This window comes from Marmota flaviventris, chromosome 10 (assembly GCF_047511675.1).
Source record: "Marmota flaviventris isolate mMarFla1 chromosome 10, mMarFla1.hap1, whole genome shotgun sequence".
Lineage (NCBI taxonomy): Eukaryota > Metazoa > Chordata > Mammalia > Rodentia > Sciuridae > Marmota > Marmota flaviventris.
The window spans coordinates 6,300,842-6,318,108 of NC_092507.1; the positions used below are offsets into that span (position 1 = coordinate 6,300,842).

The 17,267-nt window shown below is 52.5% G+C and overlaps 1 protein-coding gene across 6 annotated transcripts in view; it reads left to right on the forward strand.

The window, feature by feature from the left end:
• The window catches only part of Pik3cd (phosphatidylinositol-4,5-bisphosphate 3-kinase catalytic subunit delta), a 49,204-nt gene that overhangs the window by 20,255 nt on the left and 11,682 nt on the right, over positions 1 to 17,267 (forward strand). For all 6 annotated transcript variants that reach the window (XR_011708742.1, XM_027947475.2, XM_027947473.2 and 3 more), the window contains 6 exons: positions 11,981 to 12,153; positions 14,274 to 14,502; positions 14,579 to 14,811; positions 15,214 to 15,393; positions 15,640 to 15,789; positions 16,182 to 16,271. Coding sequence is in view for 5 of the 6 variants with exons in the window: in XM_027947475.2 (XP_027803276.2) it covers positions 12,013 to 12,153; positions 14,274 to 14,502; positions 14,579 to 14,811; positions 15,214 to 15,393; positions 15,640 to 15,789; positions 16,182 to 16,271 (1,023 nt within the window). In the remaining variant the exon portion in view is untranslated. The remainder of the gene's footprint in view (positions 1 to 11,980; positions 12,154 to 14,273; positions 14,503 to 14,578; positions 14,812 to 15,213; positions 15,394 to 15,639; positions 15,790 to 16,181; positions 16,272 to 17,267) is intronic.

The window sequence follows — 17,267 nt, forward strand, 5'->3', positions numbered from 1 at the left end:
GCTGTGCAAAAGGAGAGACCAAGGCCAAAGGCTGACACTGACCGGGCATTGGCCAATACTCCCAACCAAGGGCCTGGGGCAGCTGGGGTAGTTCTTGAGCTCTATGATGGGGAGGCCTAGCACTCCTCTTGCAAGCTCTGTGGGTAGGTATTGTGTCCTGAACACATCTGGAACATTCCTTCTGAGCATCTCTAGAGGTTTGTCCCAACTTCAACCTCATTGTCTCTAGGTCTTCTCTCGTCGTTTTCAAATTTCCTTGTTGGTTGTGTCTCTCTTGTAAAAAGTAAAATATTTACAGAATCTTAACCTATAAAGCAGATAATAACAGAGCCACTGTGGGGGAGGAGAGGCCATCCCAGAACTTACTTCTCCCCCTCCTCTCAGGGTGTCCATTCCCTGTGGTGCTTCTCTAGAACCCACTACTCTTCTGAACAGAGGTGTAAGCTGTGGGTGGTGTGGGCCCGTGCTGGAGGATGAGTTTCTTCTACACATCTGTTTGCACTATCTTGATCTTTGTTTCAGAAAATTAAAATTGTAATTTTAGTCCTCATCCTTTTTATTCATAAAGCAAATATTTACTGTTGAAAATCTGCAACACAGAAAAAACTGCACGCATAGCTCACTCTTCTATAATCCCACCCCCAAAGACAGAACCCTTGTTTCCTCAGCAGAGTGCCTCCCTCACTCCTGCAGGAGCTCTTCTATGAAATATTTTTTTGGGCCAGGCACGGTGGCACACACCTGTAATTCCAGTTTCTTGGAAGGCTGAAGCAGGAGGACCGCAAGTTCAAGGCCAGCCTGGGCAATTTAGCAAGGGCCTGTCTCAACATAAAAAGGGCTGGCTTGGGGCTTATTGATAAAGCGCTTGCCTGGCATGTTTGAGGACCAGGGTTCAATCCCCAGCACCACAAGTAAAAAAAGAAATAAAACTAGATTTGGGGGTTGGGGATGTAACTCAGTGGTAGAGCACTTGCCTTGCATGCATGAGCCTGGGTTCAGTCCCCACAGCTCTAGAACAATCTTGATTTTCATTTATTGCTAAAGATTACTACAGGCTTGCTAGGCACAGTGGCACACACCTGTAATCCCAGCAACCCGGGAGGCTGAGGCAGAAGGATTGCAAGTTCAAGGCCAGCCTCAACAATTTAGTGAGGCCCTAAGCAACTTAGTGAGGCCCTGTCTCAAAATGGAAAAAAAAAAAAAAAAGCTGGGAATGTGGCTCAGTGATTAATCACTTCGGGTTCAATCCAAGATTACTGTAGACTTCCACATACACATAACTGATTGAATACCTATGTCTATTCTGTTTCAAAATCCCACTAAGAAAAAAAAGCAAAGAAATAAAATATTTAAATCCTTTGGAAAACAGAGAAGTAAATGATAGAGGAGGCTGTGTGGAGGGTAGCAGGTGGGTGAGACACCGAGCAGAGAGTGTTGGCCTGGGTGGTGGGAGCCAGCTGATGGGCCCTCAGGACCAGCAAGGGTTCCCAAAGGTGGGCAGCAGGGAGAGCTGGAAGCAGGAGAGGGTGGGTTAGAGAACAGACCCTGCCCCAAGCTCACAGAGCCAAGCCGGTGGCTCTCTTCTCCACCCAGGCAGAAAACAGCATTTCCTGCAGGCGTCTGAGTGGCTCAGACCCAGCTTGACACAGAGAGGCCGCGAGGGCAGCAGCTGAGGACAGGGGAGACCTCACACTGGGAGAAGGATAACCTGGAGGTACGCACACCCCGAACGGGGAGAACATGGCCTTCCGGCTGACACCCAGCCTTCAGGCAGGGCTTTGAAGAGCTTCCCTCTCAGGAAACCTCACCAAAAAAGTGGCCCTCAGATACTGGCTTTGAAGGGGAGCCTGTTGATACGCTGGTTCATTACTTTGTCACTTCATAGTGAATCCTACGAAGTGACCAGCCCCCACCTGTGCACAGTAGGTTTACACTGGGTGGATAAGGATCGCCCCACCCAGGCTGAGACCTCTGCCGTGGCAAAAGAGACCCGGGGAAACAGAAGAAAAGGAGCCCAAAGTCCAACGTGGCTGTTAAAAAAAATTAATAATAATAATAATAATAATAGGCACCCTGATAAAATAAACTCTTGCTGGGTATTTTAAAACTATGATAACAGAAGTAAAAATTTCAACAGAAGAGTTGAAAGAGAAAAATTTCCAGAAAGGAGAATAGAAAGCCTTGAAACATGGAAAACAGAAGAGAAGAGAGAAAATTAGAGTCAGTGTAGGAGGCCCAACATTCATCTCACAGGAGGCCAAGGAAAAAGAAGGGAGAGAAATGGAGGAAGGGAAATTATGCAGCAACAACTTATAGAACCAGAGACGTTGCTGCATTAAAGAGGATCTCTGAGCAGGACCCAGCAATAAAAGGCCCGCAGTATGGGATATCATTGTGAATTCTCCAAACTCCAGAGATAATCTTGGCAGGGTGCTGGGCTCCTGTGGTCCCAGAGACTTGGGAGGCTGAGGCAGGAGGATCACTTGAGCCAGGGAGTTCAAGGCCAGCCTGGGCAACATAGTGAGACCCTTTCTCAAAAAACAAAATGAAACAAAAATCCTCCAGAGATAGAATTAAAGTCACCAGAAGAAAGAAAGCCACATACCGATCAAAGAACAGAATGGCCCTGGACTTTTTCAAAAGCAAAAGCAACACTAAAAGCTACAGGAAAATGGATAGATGTTTCAAATTTCCAAGGAAAATGAATTCCCAACCCAGAATTCTTTCGTCATTATTTAAGTGAAATAGTACATTAGACCCATGTTTTTAGATGTGAATTTTCTTTTCTTTTGGTGCCTGTGTCGGGGGTAGGGTTGGTTCTGGGGACTGAATCCAGGGGTGCTCTACCTCTGAGCCACATGCCCAGGCCTTTTTTATTTTATTTTTGAGACAAGGTCCCACTAAGTTGCCCAGGCTGACCTTGAACTTGCAATCCTCCTGCCTTGGCCTCCTGAGTTGCTGGATTATGAGTGTGCACCACTGTGCCCAGTTAGATGTGAATTTTCAAAAATTTCATCCCTCTTTGCACTCCTTTGCAAGAAAGCCCCTGAGTGATGTTCTCCACTAACACGCTGCAAGGCTGAGATCCTGGCACAAAAGTACCAGGGGTACCAACTGGCCCCAGCGTCAGTAGCAATAGCAGCAGTTTTGCCATCAGACATGATTCTGCACAGTGGTGTTCACACAGAGCCCCACGGTTGTATTTATTTTCTTGTTGAATTTCCTGTTTTTCCTGGAGTTAGCAGTTGTCTCAACTTTGTATTTGCTTTCCCTTCAAGGTACTAATCGTGAATTCTTCCTCATATTCTTTTTTTTTTGGTACCAGGGATTGAACTCAGGGGCTCTTGACCACTGAGCCATCCCCAGTCCCATTTTGTGTTTTATTTAGAGACAGGGTCTCATGGAGTTGCTTAGTGCCTTGCCATTGCTGAGGCTGGCTTTGAACTTCCAGCCCTCCTGTCTCAGCCTCCCAAGTCACCACCACTCTTCAACAGGATTGTAGAACTTCTTGCAATGCAGCAGGTATTTCGTAATCTGTAAGCTCCTTCCCTGCTTAATGAAAATCAACTTTTGCCTTTGTTTATCCAGGACTGGGGATTGGACCCAGTGACACTGTTCCACTGAGCTATATCCCAATACTTTTTTTTTTTTTTTTAAATTTTGAGGCAGGATCCCCGTGTATTGCTGAGGCTGGCCTCAAAGTTGTGATCCTCCTGCCTTAGCCTTCCCAGTAGCCGAGATGACAGGCATGCACCACTGTGCCCAGCTGTTACAGTTAGTTATTGGTTGCGAACAAAGAAACTGGCTCTGGGCTGGGGTGCAGCTCAGTGATAGAGCACTTGCCTAGTGTGCATGAGGCCCTAGAACCACAAAACCCAATCAAAAGGGCCTGTGTTTAAGAATAATGGTGCATCTAGCCTAAATGTGTATCTCTTGGGGCCCCTGGACTATTTATTTCTTTGACTTGTACCTTCAGGTCAGGAGGTTGGTAAGGACAGCAGACCCACAGCCTGCTGGGACATGTGCTTCTCGGCTTGTTGAGGTAGAGGGTTTGGGTGTCTTGGGCTTGGAGGGCTCAGTTCTTCCCCTGCCTGCCCCGGCCTGGGCTTTGTCTCCTCTCCTGCTTCATCCTGGGCCTTTCCTCCACTTCTCTCCCTGCAGCCAAAGCTGTCTCCCTTGTTGCCTGAAACCCTCCCGTGGCTCCCGCTGCAGTTCTAGCAAACCCTGGATCCTGGCCGTGGCACCAGAGCCCCGGCAATGGCCACCTGCCTCAGGGCCTCGGCACTCCTATCCCGCTGCCCGGAACCCTGTGGTCACTCCCATGTCGTGGGTCTTTGCTGGCTCCTCTCTCATCAGGGCCTCGACTGTTCAGTGCACCCTCCCCTGAGGACCGGCCCCGGCCCGGCCTCCCTCTATCACATTCCAGCTGCTGCGCTCTCTGAAATCATCTTGTTTACTCATTTGCTTCCTTTTGACTTTTTGTCTGTTTCTATTAGACTAAAACTTCCCTGGAGCAGGGGCAGTGCCCATCCCGTCCCTACTGGGCACCTAGAAGGGACTCAAAGAAACGCCTGCTGAGTAACCGAGCCAAGGACCAGGGCCTCCCGACCCGCGGTTCCCGGGTCTCCAGGAGGCTGTGGTGGTCGAAGGGACTGTGGGCTTTTCGTGGTAGACAGAGCCAGATGGCAGTTTCTGGAACCTCCTTCCTGGCGAGTGTCCAGGAGCTCTGCTGGGAAGTGGGCCCTCTGGTGAGGCAACTTCCGACCCTGAAGTGCCCACTTACTTGCCCACATGGGTTGGGCAATGGGAAAAGTGCCAATTTCAGAATTCTCCACGGGGGAGAGGCTGGAATCAGCCCACTGGTAAGAAGGGCATTTTGAGGCTGAACGTCAGCCCAGGTCAAGGAGCCCAGCCCAGACTGCGCTCACTCAGCGTGGTGCAACAGGCCACCCCTGCGGTCATCCGTCATCGTCACTTACCTCACAAGCGCCTCTGCAGGGTGTCCTCTCTCTCTTTCGTTGAGGTGGCTGCTGGTCTTGCATCCTCCCAGGCTGGGTTGGGCTAGACACCTGGACTGTGTGCTTAACCGCCTTCTCGAGGTTTCTGTGACGGAGGCCCCTCTTCTCAGGTTAGGTGGGTTGTGCCTTTTGGCTCTGGTATCCAGAAGGGAGATGACATCTTGTCATTGGGTTCAGACTTGTAGGCATAACTCCTGCTCTGCAGCAGCTCATGGCGACTCCTTAGGGCGACGTGGAGGGAGCGTGGCACACACCACCTGGGTTCCCTCAGGGAGATGTTCATCACGCAGATGGGCAGGACACCACTTCACCTCTGTCCCTCGCTGCCTTCCCCTGTGCCCGGAGTGACTCCTGTGTTCCCCTGGAAAGCCATTCCCCAGGACGTGTGATTGCAGGTCCCAAAGTGCATCTTTACAATTGGCAGAGGCTGGGCAGTGCTGCCTGGTCAGCCAGCCAGTGATGGCCAGTGGGAAGCAGTGGAGTCCACCAGACTGGGACGATGTCGGCCCAGAGCCCTGGCAGAGGTTTGAGAGGAAGGAAGGGATCCCTCAGGCATCCTGGGCTCAGCCAGGCCCCCAGCCAGCGGGGCCATCGGCCTAGGGGACCAGTGAATGTTGCAGCTTCATCTGGAGGAGGGTCTTCAGCCGTGGGGTGTGCCCTACCTGCCTCCCTCAGCAGTCACAGAAGCACTCCTGCTGCTGGCAGTGAGCCCGTGTGCCACCGTGTGTGCCTTACAGTGTGTGGAACTCCTCTGCTGCCTGTGTAGGGCCCAGGGCAGACCCCAGATGTCCCCTGGCCTTGGGCTAGAGAAAGAGCAGCCAGCGGGAACACCCCAGAACACTGGAAGGGAGGAGGGGTCTCCTGCGATGGAGACCCACGAGTCGATGGCTCTGCTGTCCCCAGCTGCCTTTGAGGACTGAGTGACCGAGAGGTGGGAGGAACTGAGCCCATGCCGTGCTGCTTCCCGGCCGCTTTCCTAGAGCCGGGCGTGGACAGAGCAGACTGCTCGAGGGGGCAGAGGCGGGGGTGGAGGGATTGCTCGGGCTCCATCCTGGGGTGCTCCTGGCCTTCACTGACCCTCTGTCTAGGCCGTCTCTCCTGTCCCCATGGCTCCCCATCTGTCACCTGCCGGCCCCAGGTATATCTCCACGACCCCACAGATGGCTCCCTGGGCCCTGGACGGGGGCACTTGGCCTTTGGCTGTCTTCACTGGTGTCAGTCAGCAGCTCGGATCCCACGGGTCCAGGAGGGACGGCCTGCTGCCACACCCCCAGGGCCTTCTCTCCCTCTGCTTCCCTGGGCGGGCAGTGCCCACCAGCCCTGCAGTCTCCAGGCCCAGACCTGCGGCCAGCCTTGCCTCCTCCCCATCTGAACCCGTCCTCTGGGGAGCGTGCTGGACTCCCTTACTGTCCAGTGCTGGCTCAGGAACTGTCACCTTGCTTCTCCCCAGTCCCTCGGCAGCGCTGCCAGTGGCTCTGTCACATTCCATCATTGCCCTGCCTAAAACCCTCGCGGGCCGCCCACCCACTTAGAGCAGAAACCCAGGTGCTGACCCGTCCTCCGGGCTGTGCAGCACCCAGTCCCCGCTGACCTTGTCCCCCTGTCTCCACCACGTCTTCCCTCCAGCCTCTGGCCCTCTCTCCAGGTCCTCTCCTCGGGGGCATTTCCCAGCCTCCTACAGGCAGTGCCCCTGCCCCCCAGCTACTCTCCAGGACAGTGCCACATGGCCCTGTCCTCCCCTGCCCTGGTGCCACATGCGGCCACCCTGCTTCCTTGCCTGTGTCACCCTGCAGGGTGTGAGCTCCTTCGGGGCCTACACCACCCTATTTCCAGCTCCTCCTGCAATTCCTAGCACTTAATCCAGCTCCAAAATACGAGTGGAATTAAGGAATGATCCTCAGACTGAGTGACATATGCAAAATAAAAGTCCAGTACGGCATGAGCCAGGTAGGAGATGATGGCCCAAAATAGCCACGAGTCTTGAATTCAGTCAGCAATGTTCCCGGACAGGCTGACGGGACGCGGCTTCCGGTGGAAGTACCTGGAGGGCTGGCAGTGAGCTCAGTGACGTGGCCAGCAAGGAAGTTTCCTGGGGGCGAGGGAGGGGGACACGGCACACTTTAAGGCTATGCAGGAGCTTGGTACCTGGAACCTGAGTGTGTCCCTGAAGGCCTCTCTCTGGCCACACATCGCCGCTACCTTTCCATGTTCTCATTACAACACTGTTTCCAGACCCTTTGGGCAGAGTCTGGAATTCTGGATGGGGTCCTCCATCAGTGATGGTGGTCAGGGGCACTGTCTGTGCGCCTCTAGGTGGCAGTACAGAGGACATGGGTTGGCTCACAGAGGCAGGTTGGCTTCTGAGGAAGGAACTTTCTGAACACCAGAAGCTTCCCAAGAGGAAACGCTGCTGCCCTCATGGAAAGAGACCGCAAGTGGCAGAAACTGCTCTGGAGAGAAAAGCCAGAAAGGAAGAAGGAAAGGCCGAGCTGCAGGCATGGCTGGGTCCAGGGAATCAGTGACATCCTTGGGCCCAGATTTGTGTTCCCCGTCTCCACTTTTTCTCTGTGTCCCTCTCTTCTCAGGTTCTGCCCCTGAGGGCAGCAGATGGTTCCTAGAAGCTCTGGGTCAATATTCTGTCTTTTCTATCCCAGAAGGAAGTCTTGACACCAAAACCCAGTCACCTGACTCGGTAGTCACATGCCCATCCTGGGATTGTTGGAGCCTGGGAGGCAACATCCAGGGATGGGTTGAGGCTGCGTTCCCATTCCCATGTCCCATCCAACCTCTGGCAAGGGAGACTCTGATTTCTGATTGGCCTGTGTCCCATGCCTTCTTAGTGGCCAGGGGTGAGGTCAGCCCATCTGAACCACGTGGACCAAGGGTGTGTGGCACTTGTGAAAAGTCTCCAGCACCCAGCAGCCCCTCAGGCCCTCTTGCTCGCTGAGGTCACTCCGCTGCCAACGTGGACAAGCGGTTCTGCCTGTGTCGTTCTCCCTGTGGTTGACATCACGAGCACCTGGTTTTGGTTCCTGGGCTTCTTTGGCTCAGTCTCCTGCCTGTGAGATTCTTTACCTTGTGACGTAGGTGTGTATTTACAGGTTATTCACCCTCACCGCTATATAATATTCCACTGGGAAAGGATAGCCACGGTTTATTTCTCCACCCTTCTGCTGATGTGGGCTTGAGAGGTTTCCAGGTCGGGGCTGTCGTGAACAGTGACGGTGTAATCACTCTCGCGTGTCTCTGGCGCGTTTCTGTTGAGGGGTGGATGCACTGGTCCCAGGCACACTGTGTTCAGCTCTAGTAGGTCCTGCCGTTGGCGTTCTCGGGCAGTTCTGAAGTCCCTGGATCTGCTGGCATCTCTGTGCCTTCATAATGGAGAGTGACGGGTCTGGGCTTTGTCTAGAGCCGAGGGTCGGGGCTTGTTGGCTGATGTAATCTGGGTCCTGGGCCCAGAGAGAGGGAAGGATCTGGCTTTCTCCTCTCGTGTCTCCTGGTCACTCGCTGGCATTGGGTGATGTCCTGTGCACACCTTGAGGGTCTTTCACTGTTTCGTTTTCTGTGGAATTACTGCTCTGCCACCCAGCTGGTATGGCTGAAGACTTCACTTCCAGAGCGCTGAGGGCAGGAGAGCTGGGGTGCGTTTTCTCAGAACCCAGGCCTTTGTCTCCTGGGAGCTCTTGTCTCCTATGCTCATCTTGGCCTCACCAGATTAGGTGACAAATGTACCCCTGGCGTCCCCCACTTGGCAAAGTACATTTAGATAGATTCTCCAGGATTCCTGATTATCCCCCAGGTTTTGAATAAAACTGGAAGGCTTTGGCCTGGCCATTCTCAGAAAGAGGAACCCCAAGTAGGATGTGGTTTCACAATCAAAGGAAGTGGCTGCCAGCAGTGGTGGCCTCGGAGGACAAGGCGAGGTACAGGTCCCACTGCTCAGAGCCACTTCTGCATCCAGCGAGGGAGGCACTGCCACCCAGAGAACAGCACTCTTAAAGTAAACATGTCCATAGCTGGGCACGGCGACATGTGCTTGTCATCCTGGCTTCTCAGGAGGCTGAGGCAGGAGGATCACAAGTTCAAGCCCAGCTTGGGTAACATAACGAAGCCCTCTTTCAAAACAAAAAAACCTGAACATACTTTCAACTACTTTTTTTGGGGGAGGAGATAGGGGAACTGGGGATTGAATCCGGGGGTCTTAACCACTGAGCCACATCCCCAGCCCGTTTTTATATTTTATTTAGAGACAGGATCGCACTGAGTTGCTTAGGGCCTTGCTGAGGCTGATTTTGAACTCACAATCCTCCTGCTTCAGCCTCCCTAGCCACTGGGATTACAGGCATGTGCCACTGTGCCCAGTCTTTCAACTACTTTCAAAAGTCATTTAAATACAGGAGATTGTGACCTTATGGTAGGCAGGGAAGTTTGACTGAATTGTTCCTTCCTTTTTTTTTTGTGTGGTGCTGGGGATAGAACCCAGGGTCTTCTGCATGCCAAGTATCTCTACCACTGAGCTACCTCCCCTAGCTCAGAAGTCTTTTTTAAAAAATAAAAATCATAAAACATATAGAGACTGATATATTTGATTGCGTCGATTGCATTTCATTCATCAAAAAGAGACCATATTGGGCTGGGATTGTGGCTCAGTGGTAGAGCGCTCGCCTAGCACGGGCGGGACCCGGGTTCCATCCTCAGCACAATGTAAAAATAAAGGCATTGTGTTGTGTCCATCTACACCTAAAAATAATTTTTTTTAAAAAAAGAGATCATAAACCAGGAGAAAAGAGACTCAGAGTAGGAAGAAAACATTTCCAACTTATTTAATCCACAAGGAAATGGAATGTAGAACATATAAAGAGATTTTATAAACTAACAAGAAAAAGATAATAACCCACAGAACACAGGCCACGGTCACCAGCAGGCTCTCTGCCAAAGCTAAATATTTTGTGAATGATCAGGGAAAAGCAAATTTAAGCAATGTAAATCCATTTCATACCCATCAGATTGGCAAAAATCAGTAAGTTTGACAGTAGCAAGTGCTGAGGGAGATTTGGAGATCAAGCACGAACTCATGATGGGCAGGACCCCCTTGAGGACAACCCGGGGTGTTTGCTCAAGTGAGCGATGCAGCTCAGAGGTTTCGCCACGTATGACTCTCGGGCACTGGAAATGTACATAGAGTGGTTGAGGAATGAGCTTTAAAAGGTTCCATTTGGTTGGGACGCAGCTCAGTGGTAGAGCACTTGTCTCGTGTACACAAGGACCTGGGTTCCATCCCTAGAATTGCACCAAACTCCCCCCCCCCAAATTTTTTATTTAATTTATATTAATCAAAATTTATAAATTGATATATTATTCATTTCCTGGAAAAGTTTTAAGTGTTTGGAACAACCTGGGTCTGTGAACCTACTTTTTACCTGAAAATAGTGTGAAATCTATCAGTGGACAAAAGTATTTCTTGTGCTGTTTGTTTGGCTGTGCTGGGGATGGAACATACTAGCAAGGGCTCTGCCCCTGAGCTACACCCCGTCCAAGATCAGGTATTTCTTCTCTCTTTTTTTTTTCTGTGGGGCTGGAGACCCATCCAGGGCCTTGTGCATGTGAGGCAAGCACTCTACCCACTGAGCTAAACCCCCAGCCCAAGACCAGTTATTTCTGATGAAAATCTAAAACTGAAATGACAAAAACAAGAAAAAAGAAATGGCAATGAACGAAGTATAAATTATACACCAACTTTCAAAAAAATATTTTAAAAATACATGGAATGGCTTTAGTAATTTTTTTCTTTCTGTGTTGATTTCTTGTCAAAATGACAGTCTTTTGGACGCATTGATTGGGTTAAATTAAATGCATTCTGAAACTTCATTTTACCTGTCGTTTCCCTTTTTAATGTGGCTACTGTTAACTTTGACATCAGGTACGGGGTTCCCATACTTCTCTTGGATGGGGCTCATCTCCGCACCCTAGGACCCCAGTGCAGGAATATTCATGGTTGCCTTGTTTCTAATAACCAAGGAAAATAGAAACAAACCTTCAGGTTCATCAACCAGACAAGGGTAAACACATAGTGCTTGCTTTACACAGTTAAACACCTAGCTCAGCTGCATGTGTCCAGCCACATGATTGTATCTAGGGAACAAAGTTGAGTGACCAAAGCAGGATACAGAAGATTCACTATTCCCTGAAGTTTTAAGGCATACAAAAAATGTCAGGAATTCTTTGTGGATACATATTAGCATAATAAAAGTATAAAAACCCCCATGGAGGTTATAAACAGATTCCAGGTGGTGGTGACCTGGAGGGGGAAGCTGGAGGTGTGAGAAAGGAAGGGGTATGAAAGACACAGTTTGTCGTAGTGTTTTGTTATTTAAGTGCATGGGAGGTAAGGTTAGGGCCTTAGTATGATCCAGATATTTCACCAAATCATTAGCTGGCCAGAGCTGTTTGTAACCCATTTGGTCTTTGGTTAGAAAGTTTCAAAGAACTTTGGGTATGGTGGCCCATGCCTGCAATCTACTGCAGCTACTGCAGAGGCTGAGGCAGGAGGATCACAAGTTCAAGGCCAGCCTCAGCAACTTGGTAAGACCCCCCTCTCAAAATAAAAAATGAAAACGATTAAAAGGACTGGGGGTGCAGCTCAGTGGTAGAATGCCCCTGGGCTCATTTCCCGGCATACACACAAAGTTTCTATGAACCGCAGGCTTCGGGCTTTCTCAAGTCCTGAGGTGTCCACTCAGCCACCTTGCCTTGTCCTGTCCCTGCAAGTTGGTGGCCACGATAGGGTCTCCCAGATGTGTAAATTCCTGAGGGAAAATTATTTGGTCTGGGGCTGTTGGCCTGCTGAGAGGAAGGCAGATGTGTCCACGGGGTGAGAGTGACCTGGGACGGTAGGAGTCACTGTTCTCGAAGGACTGCCCTGTGCACCTGGGGTGGCTCACTCTGCCTTTCTTCCCCTTCAGGTCCCCTGGCCACAGAGAAGTGACAAAGCAGAATGCCCCCTGGGGTCGACTGCCCCATGGAATTCTGGACCAAGGAGGAGAACCAGAGTGTGGTGGTCGACTTCCTGCTGCCCACAGGGGTCTACCTGAACTTCCCTGTGTCCTGCAATGCCAACCTCAGCACCATCAAGCAGGTACCGCGGGGTCTTCCGTCAGCCCCGGGAGCTCAGAAAGACGGACAGAGGTGTAATTCTCAGACTTGGGATCCTCAGAGGCAAAGTTTGAAAGATATAGCATCCGAGAATTTTTTAAAAACATGTGGTTAAACTCCACTTACCATCTGAATTAGCTTTCCTGCAACAGTTCCCTCCCTAGTTCCTACAGGACCAGCTACTAGCCTAGGTCCCCGCAAAGTCTCCAGGGCTGGAATGGAACTTTAAAAGTTTGACCCACGTTATACTGTCACCTTAGTGACCACAGTCTGCCCATGGCCACACGAGGGCCTTGCAGGGCTTTGCCTTTAGACTGTTGCCGCGGTAGTACACATCAGCCTTGGAAAGGTCCTAGTTCATTGAATAAATTTCAGGATGAATTACTGAGTCAAAGCATTGGATATATGGATGCTGTTTGGTAGATACTGACCTGTGACTTTCAAAGGGTTTGTGCCGCTTACAAACTTAGATTTAATAGGTCATGCCTTGGACTACCAGAGAACCTATTTCAGAATTTTAAAAGCCATCATTGAGAGCAGAAAAAAAAAAATGATAGATGCAATGAACTATACTTGAGGGATTTTATTTATTTTATTTATTTTTTAACTTCCTGGAAGATTTCTCTTTCTTTCTTCCTTCCTTTTTCTACCTCAAAAGTAGCCAGGTGCGGTGCTGCACGTCTGTAATCCCAGTGGCTCGGGAGGCTGAGACAGGATGAGCACAAGTTCAAAGCCAGCCTCAGTAATTTAGCGAGGTCCTAAAAAACTAAATGCAACCCTGTCTCTAAATAAAATACAAAAAAGGGCTGGGGATGTGGCTCAATGGTTAAGTGTCCCTGGGTTCAATCTCCAGTACCAAAATAATGATGATAATAATAATAATGATGATGATAATAATGATAATAATAAAAAATGACACATTAAAATTTTGGAAAATAAAAAGGAAGAGACCTACCTGGGACCCAGCCATAGACAACAATCCTAGACAATACTTTAGCCATTTCCTCTTTTCTATCTTTAGTGTTGTTTTATGTGAAAATTCTGATCATGAACTTTCATGTCTTTTTTTCTGAGGGAGCATAGTAACAAATTGTTTATGTTATAAACTTCTATAAATATCATTATAAAGTTCATTTTTTCGGCTTTCAGAACTACACACAGTGTGATTAAAGTTCGAATGCTACAGTAACAGATGTCACACCTGTTCCTGGGGTCCCACCTCTCACTTTGGTGTGGTTTTGATTTCTTCATATTTTTATTGATTTGAGGCTGGCAGGCTCTATGTTATCTGTCACAGTGGCTCAACTCTGTCACTGCTCAAGGCCACCATCGCCTTGGTGGGGTGAAAGCAGCCCTAGGTAATGTGTGTACGGTGGGCATGGCTGTGTGCCAGTAACTGGGTGGCCCACTAGATATGCCCTGAACACTGTAGTGTGCCAAGTCCTGGTCTATGTTAATCAATATGTTTATGATGGTTGTTTTTATGGAATGGGCTGGAATTACATTTGCTGTCCGACAACGTGAAGTTTCAAGAATTGACATACATGGACCCCTCTGTACAGGTCTCCTGGGCTGGTGCCCTCTATTGCATGACAGACCACCATGAGCAGTTCCACACTGTGGTGATGGTGGGCTCTTCCCTGTGTCCCCGGCTGTGCTGGGCTGGGGTGGTGAAGTCCCCTTCAAGGCTGCCTCACCCAAGGGCGCAAACTGGCAGCCTCACCCAGCACCACCCTTGGAGAGTTTCAAGTTTTGGTCCCTGGGTTGTGTTAAGCTTTTCTGAATTAATTTCCAACATTTGAAAAGCAGGTTGCTGAGCCCCAAAAGGTCCTGTCCAGCTGTCTCTGTGGGTAGCCTAGGGTGGGCCATGTGCCCTGTGGGAGAGTTGGGGATGCTCCTGCCCGGATCTCAGCACGTCGCCCCCTTCACAGAGCACAGGGACAGGAGGCCTGCTTACCAGCCCGTGGGTCCAAAGGGCCAAAGGGTCGGAGGAGGCCATGCCCTGAGGTCTCCCTTGGCCCTCCTGCAGGGTGGGATCCCCAGGCCTCCGTCTGCCTCCCATCAGCTGCCATGGCTGGGTGCTGACCATGACTGTCCCCCCAGGTGCTGTGGCACCGTGCCCAGTATGAGCCGCTCTTCCACATGCTCAGCGACCCCGAGGCCTACGTGTTCACCTGCGTCAACCAGACCGCCGAGCAGCAGGAGCTGGAGGACGAGCAGCGGCGGCTCTGCGACGTCCAGCCCTTCCTGCCGGTGCTGCGCCTGGTGGCCCGCGAGGGCGACCGTGTGAAGAAGCTCATCAACTCGCAGATCAGCCTCCTCATCGGGAAAGGTAGGGCACACCTGCGCGGCCGCGGGCCACTCAGGCCGGCCCCACTGCCCCCGCGCTGAGCCGCCCCTGCCCTCAGGCCTCCACGAGTTCGACTCCCTGCGCGACCCCGAGGTGAATGACTTCCGCGCCAAGATGCGCCAGTTCTGCGAGGAGGCGGCGGCCCGCCGGCAGCAGCTGGGCTGGGAGGCCTGGCTGCAGTACAGCTTTCCCCTGCAGCTGGAGCCCTCCGCCAGGAGCCTGGGGGCCGGCAACGCCTCGCGAGTCCCCAGCCGGGCCCTGCTGGTCAATGTCAAGTTCGAGGGCAGCGAGGTGAGCCCGTGGCTCTGGAGTCCTAGGGAGGCTGGCCCCACCGCAGCAGAGGGGCTGCTGTGCCCATGAGGACCCTCCACTGTGAAACTCCCCAGTCCCCCAATTCCTCTCCTCTGACCTGCATCAGATGGCATTTGCCAGGCAGGCGAGGGGTGCAGCTGAGCAGCCCACGAGGTGAGCTTGCAAGGCCAGTCGACCAAATGGAGTGGCCGTTAGTCCCTTAATTCACTGGACAAGTATTTCCTGGGTGTCTGCTGTGCCTTCATCAGTGAACACCCAGGCCCTGCCCTTGTGGGGCTCACACCTGGGGACACCCATTAAGGGCAGACAGGCGGCCTTGCCCATCTACCCCAGAAGCCCAGGACCTGAGAGCAGCAGGCCAACCCTCCCTCCTCCCGCCAGGAGAGCTTCACCTTCCAGGTGTCCACCAAGGACATGCCCCTAGCACTGATGGCCTGCGCCCTCCGCAAGAAGGCCACCGTGTTCCGGCAGCTCCTGGTGGAGCAGCCCGAGGACTACACGCTGCAGGTGAACGGGCGGCACGAGTACCTCTACGGCAGCTACCCGCTCTGCCAGTTCCAGGTGAGGCCTGCAAGGAGCCCTCTGCCCTCGGGGCTCCCTAACGCCCGAGACAGGGCCAGGGTAGGAGTGGGAGACTCGGCCGGGAGCCCAGCAGCTCAGACAGGGCTAGAGAGGAGAGGAGCAGGGCTTGAATCCCAACTCACCCCCATGGCTGCTGAGAGGCTGTGGCCACGTAGGGGGAGGGAGAGAGGGTCCAGGGAATGGGCATGCCACCCATTGGCAGCTCACCCTGTGTCCCTGTCCCAGTACATCTGCAGCTGCATGCACAGCGGACTGACCCCCCACCTGACCATGGTGCACTCCTCCTCCATCCTTGCCATGCGCGACGAGCAGAGCAACCCCGCCCCCCAGGTCCAGAAACCACGCACTAAACCTCCCCCCATTCCCGTGAAGAAGGTGAGATGGCGTCTTCCTCTTCCTTCCCCTCTGTCTCTTTCTCCCACCTGTTGGCCAACCCTAGAGCTTCTTGGGCAGCACCCGGACCCGCTGTAGATCTAGGGGACTTTGGATAGTCCAGTCCTTATGGAGAGACGGCGCCTTGAGCTGACACCCAGGGTGGGGTCCTGTCTGAGCTGCTGGGCTCCTGGGCTGCCTTCTTCTCTGCAGCTCTCGGGAGGCGGGGCCCTGAGCACCTGCGTGGCAGATTTTCTGGTAAAAGATGGCGTTGGGGACAAGTGTCTGAGCCTTGCTGCAAACCTCCACCCTCTCCCCCTCCCGCTACATGGCCACAGCCTTTCAGCAGCCATGGGAGTGAGCTGGGATTCAAGCCCTGCTCCTCTCCTCTCTAGCCCTCCTCTGTGTCCCTGTGGTCACTGGAGCAGCCTTTCTGCATCGACCTGATCCAGGGCAGCAAAGTCAATGCTGATGAGCGGATGAAGGTAGGGGCTCGGGGACCAGGTGAGGGAGTGGGTGTTTTTTGCACAAACAAGGTGGCTGTGGCCTGGAGGGGCAGCAGAGGAAGAAGAGTGGGAGGGTGTCACACGAAAGCCACCTGACCACATTACCCAACATCCCTGCCTGGAGTCACTGTGAACCGCTTCAAAACAGGAAGAGGGGAGGGGAGCAGGCCAGCAGGCCAGGGAGGCCGATTCGATTCGTGGAAACCTGGGCCAAGCAACTTCTGGGTATTTGACTTTGGTGGAGGTTGTGGAATCAGGCTCAGCCCAGGGAGGTAGGGTGTCCAGCTGGAGAGGTGTGTGGCACTGGAGGAGCTGGGCCGAGGTCCTTCCAGGGGGTACCCACCCAGGGGTGCCCAGAGCCTGGGGGTGCTGAGCCCCCGTGGGCTTGGGGGACAATGCCCTGTTGTCTCTTCAAAGCACTTTCACAGCTCCCCTGCCTTCAGAACCACCTGCAGAGGTGGATTTATTGTCCCACCTCTGGAATGTGATGCAGGCCTAGGTCCACAGAGTGTAGGGTGTCTTGCCTGGGTCACTTTTTGTTGGCATAATTTTACAAGATGGGAGGGCTGTGTGTCTGCGGGAGTCATGGAGGACTGGGTGGGAGGGGCTCTTGGGATGGGCTAGTGGGGTGGAGCTGGAGCAGGTGCATCGGGAACTGCTCAGGCAGTCTTACGAGCCACCTGGGGCTCAGAAGATGCTGGAGCAGGAAGGGAGCAGGAGGGTGTTAGAACCCTGGAACTCTTGCGCCCTGAAGGGAAACTGAGGCCCCGAGTGGGCCCACAGAGCCGGGGCGCTGAGCCTGGCTTGCCCCATGGCCACTGTCTCACTGAGCTGCCGGCCTTCACTCTGCTGGACCACCCTCCATGCAGGAAGTAGATTTGGACCCCTGTGTAAATGGGGACCTTCAAGGAGAGGATTGGGACTTTAGATGGGGCGGGGCCTCGCCCCCTCACCGGCGCCCGGCGCCCCTTCCCC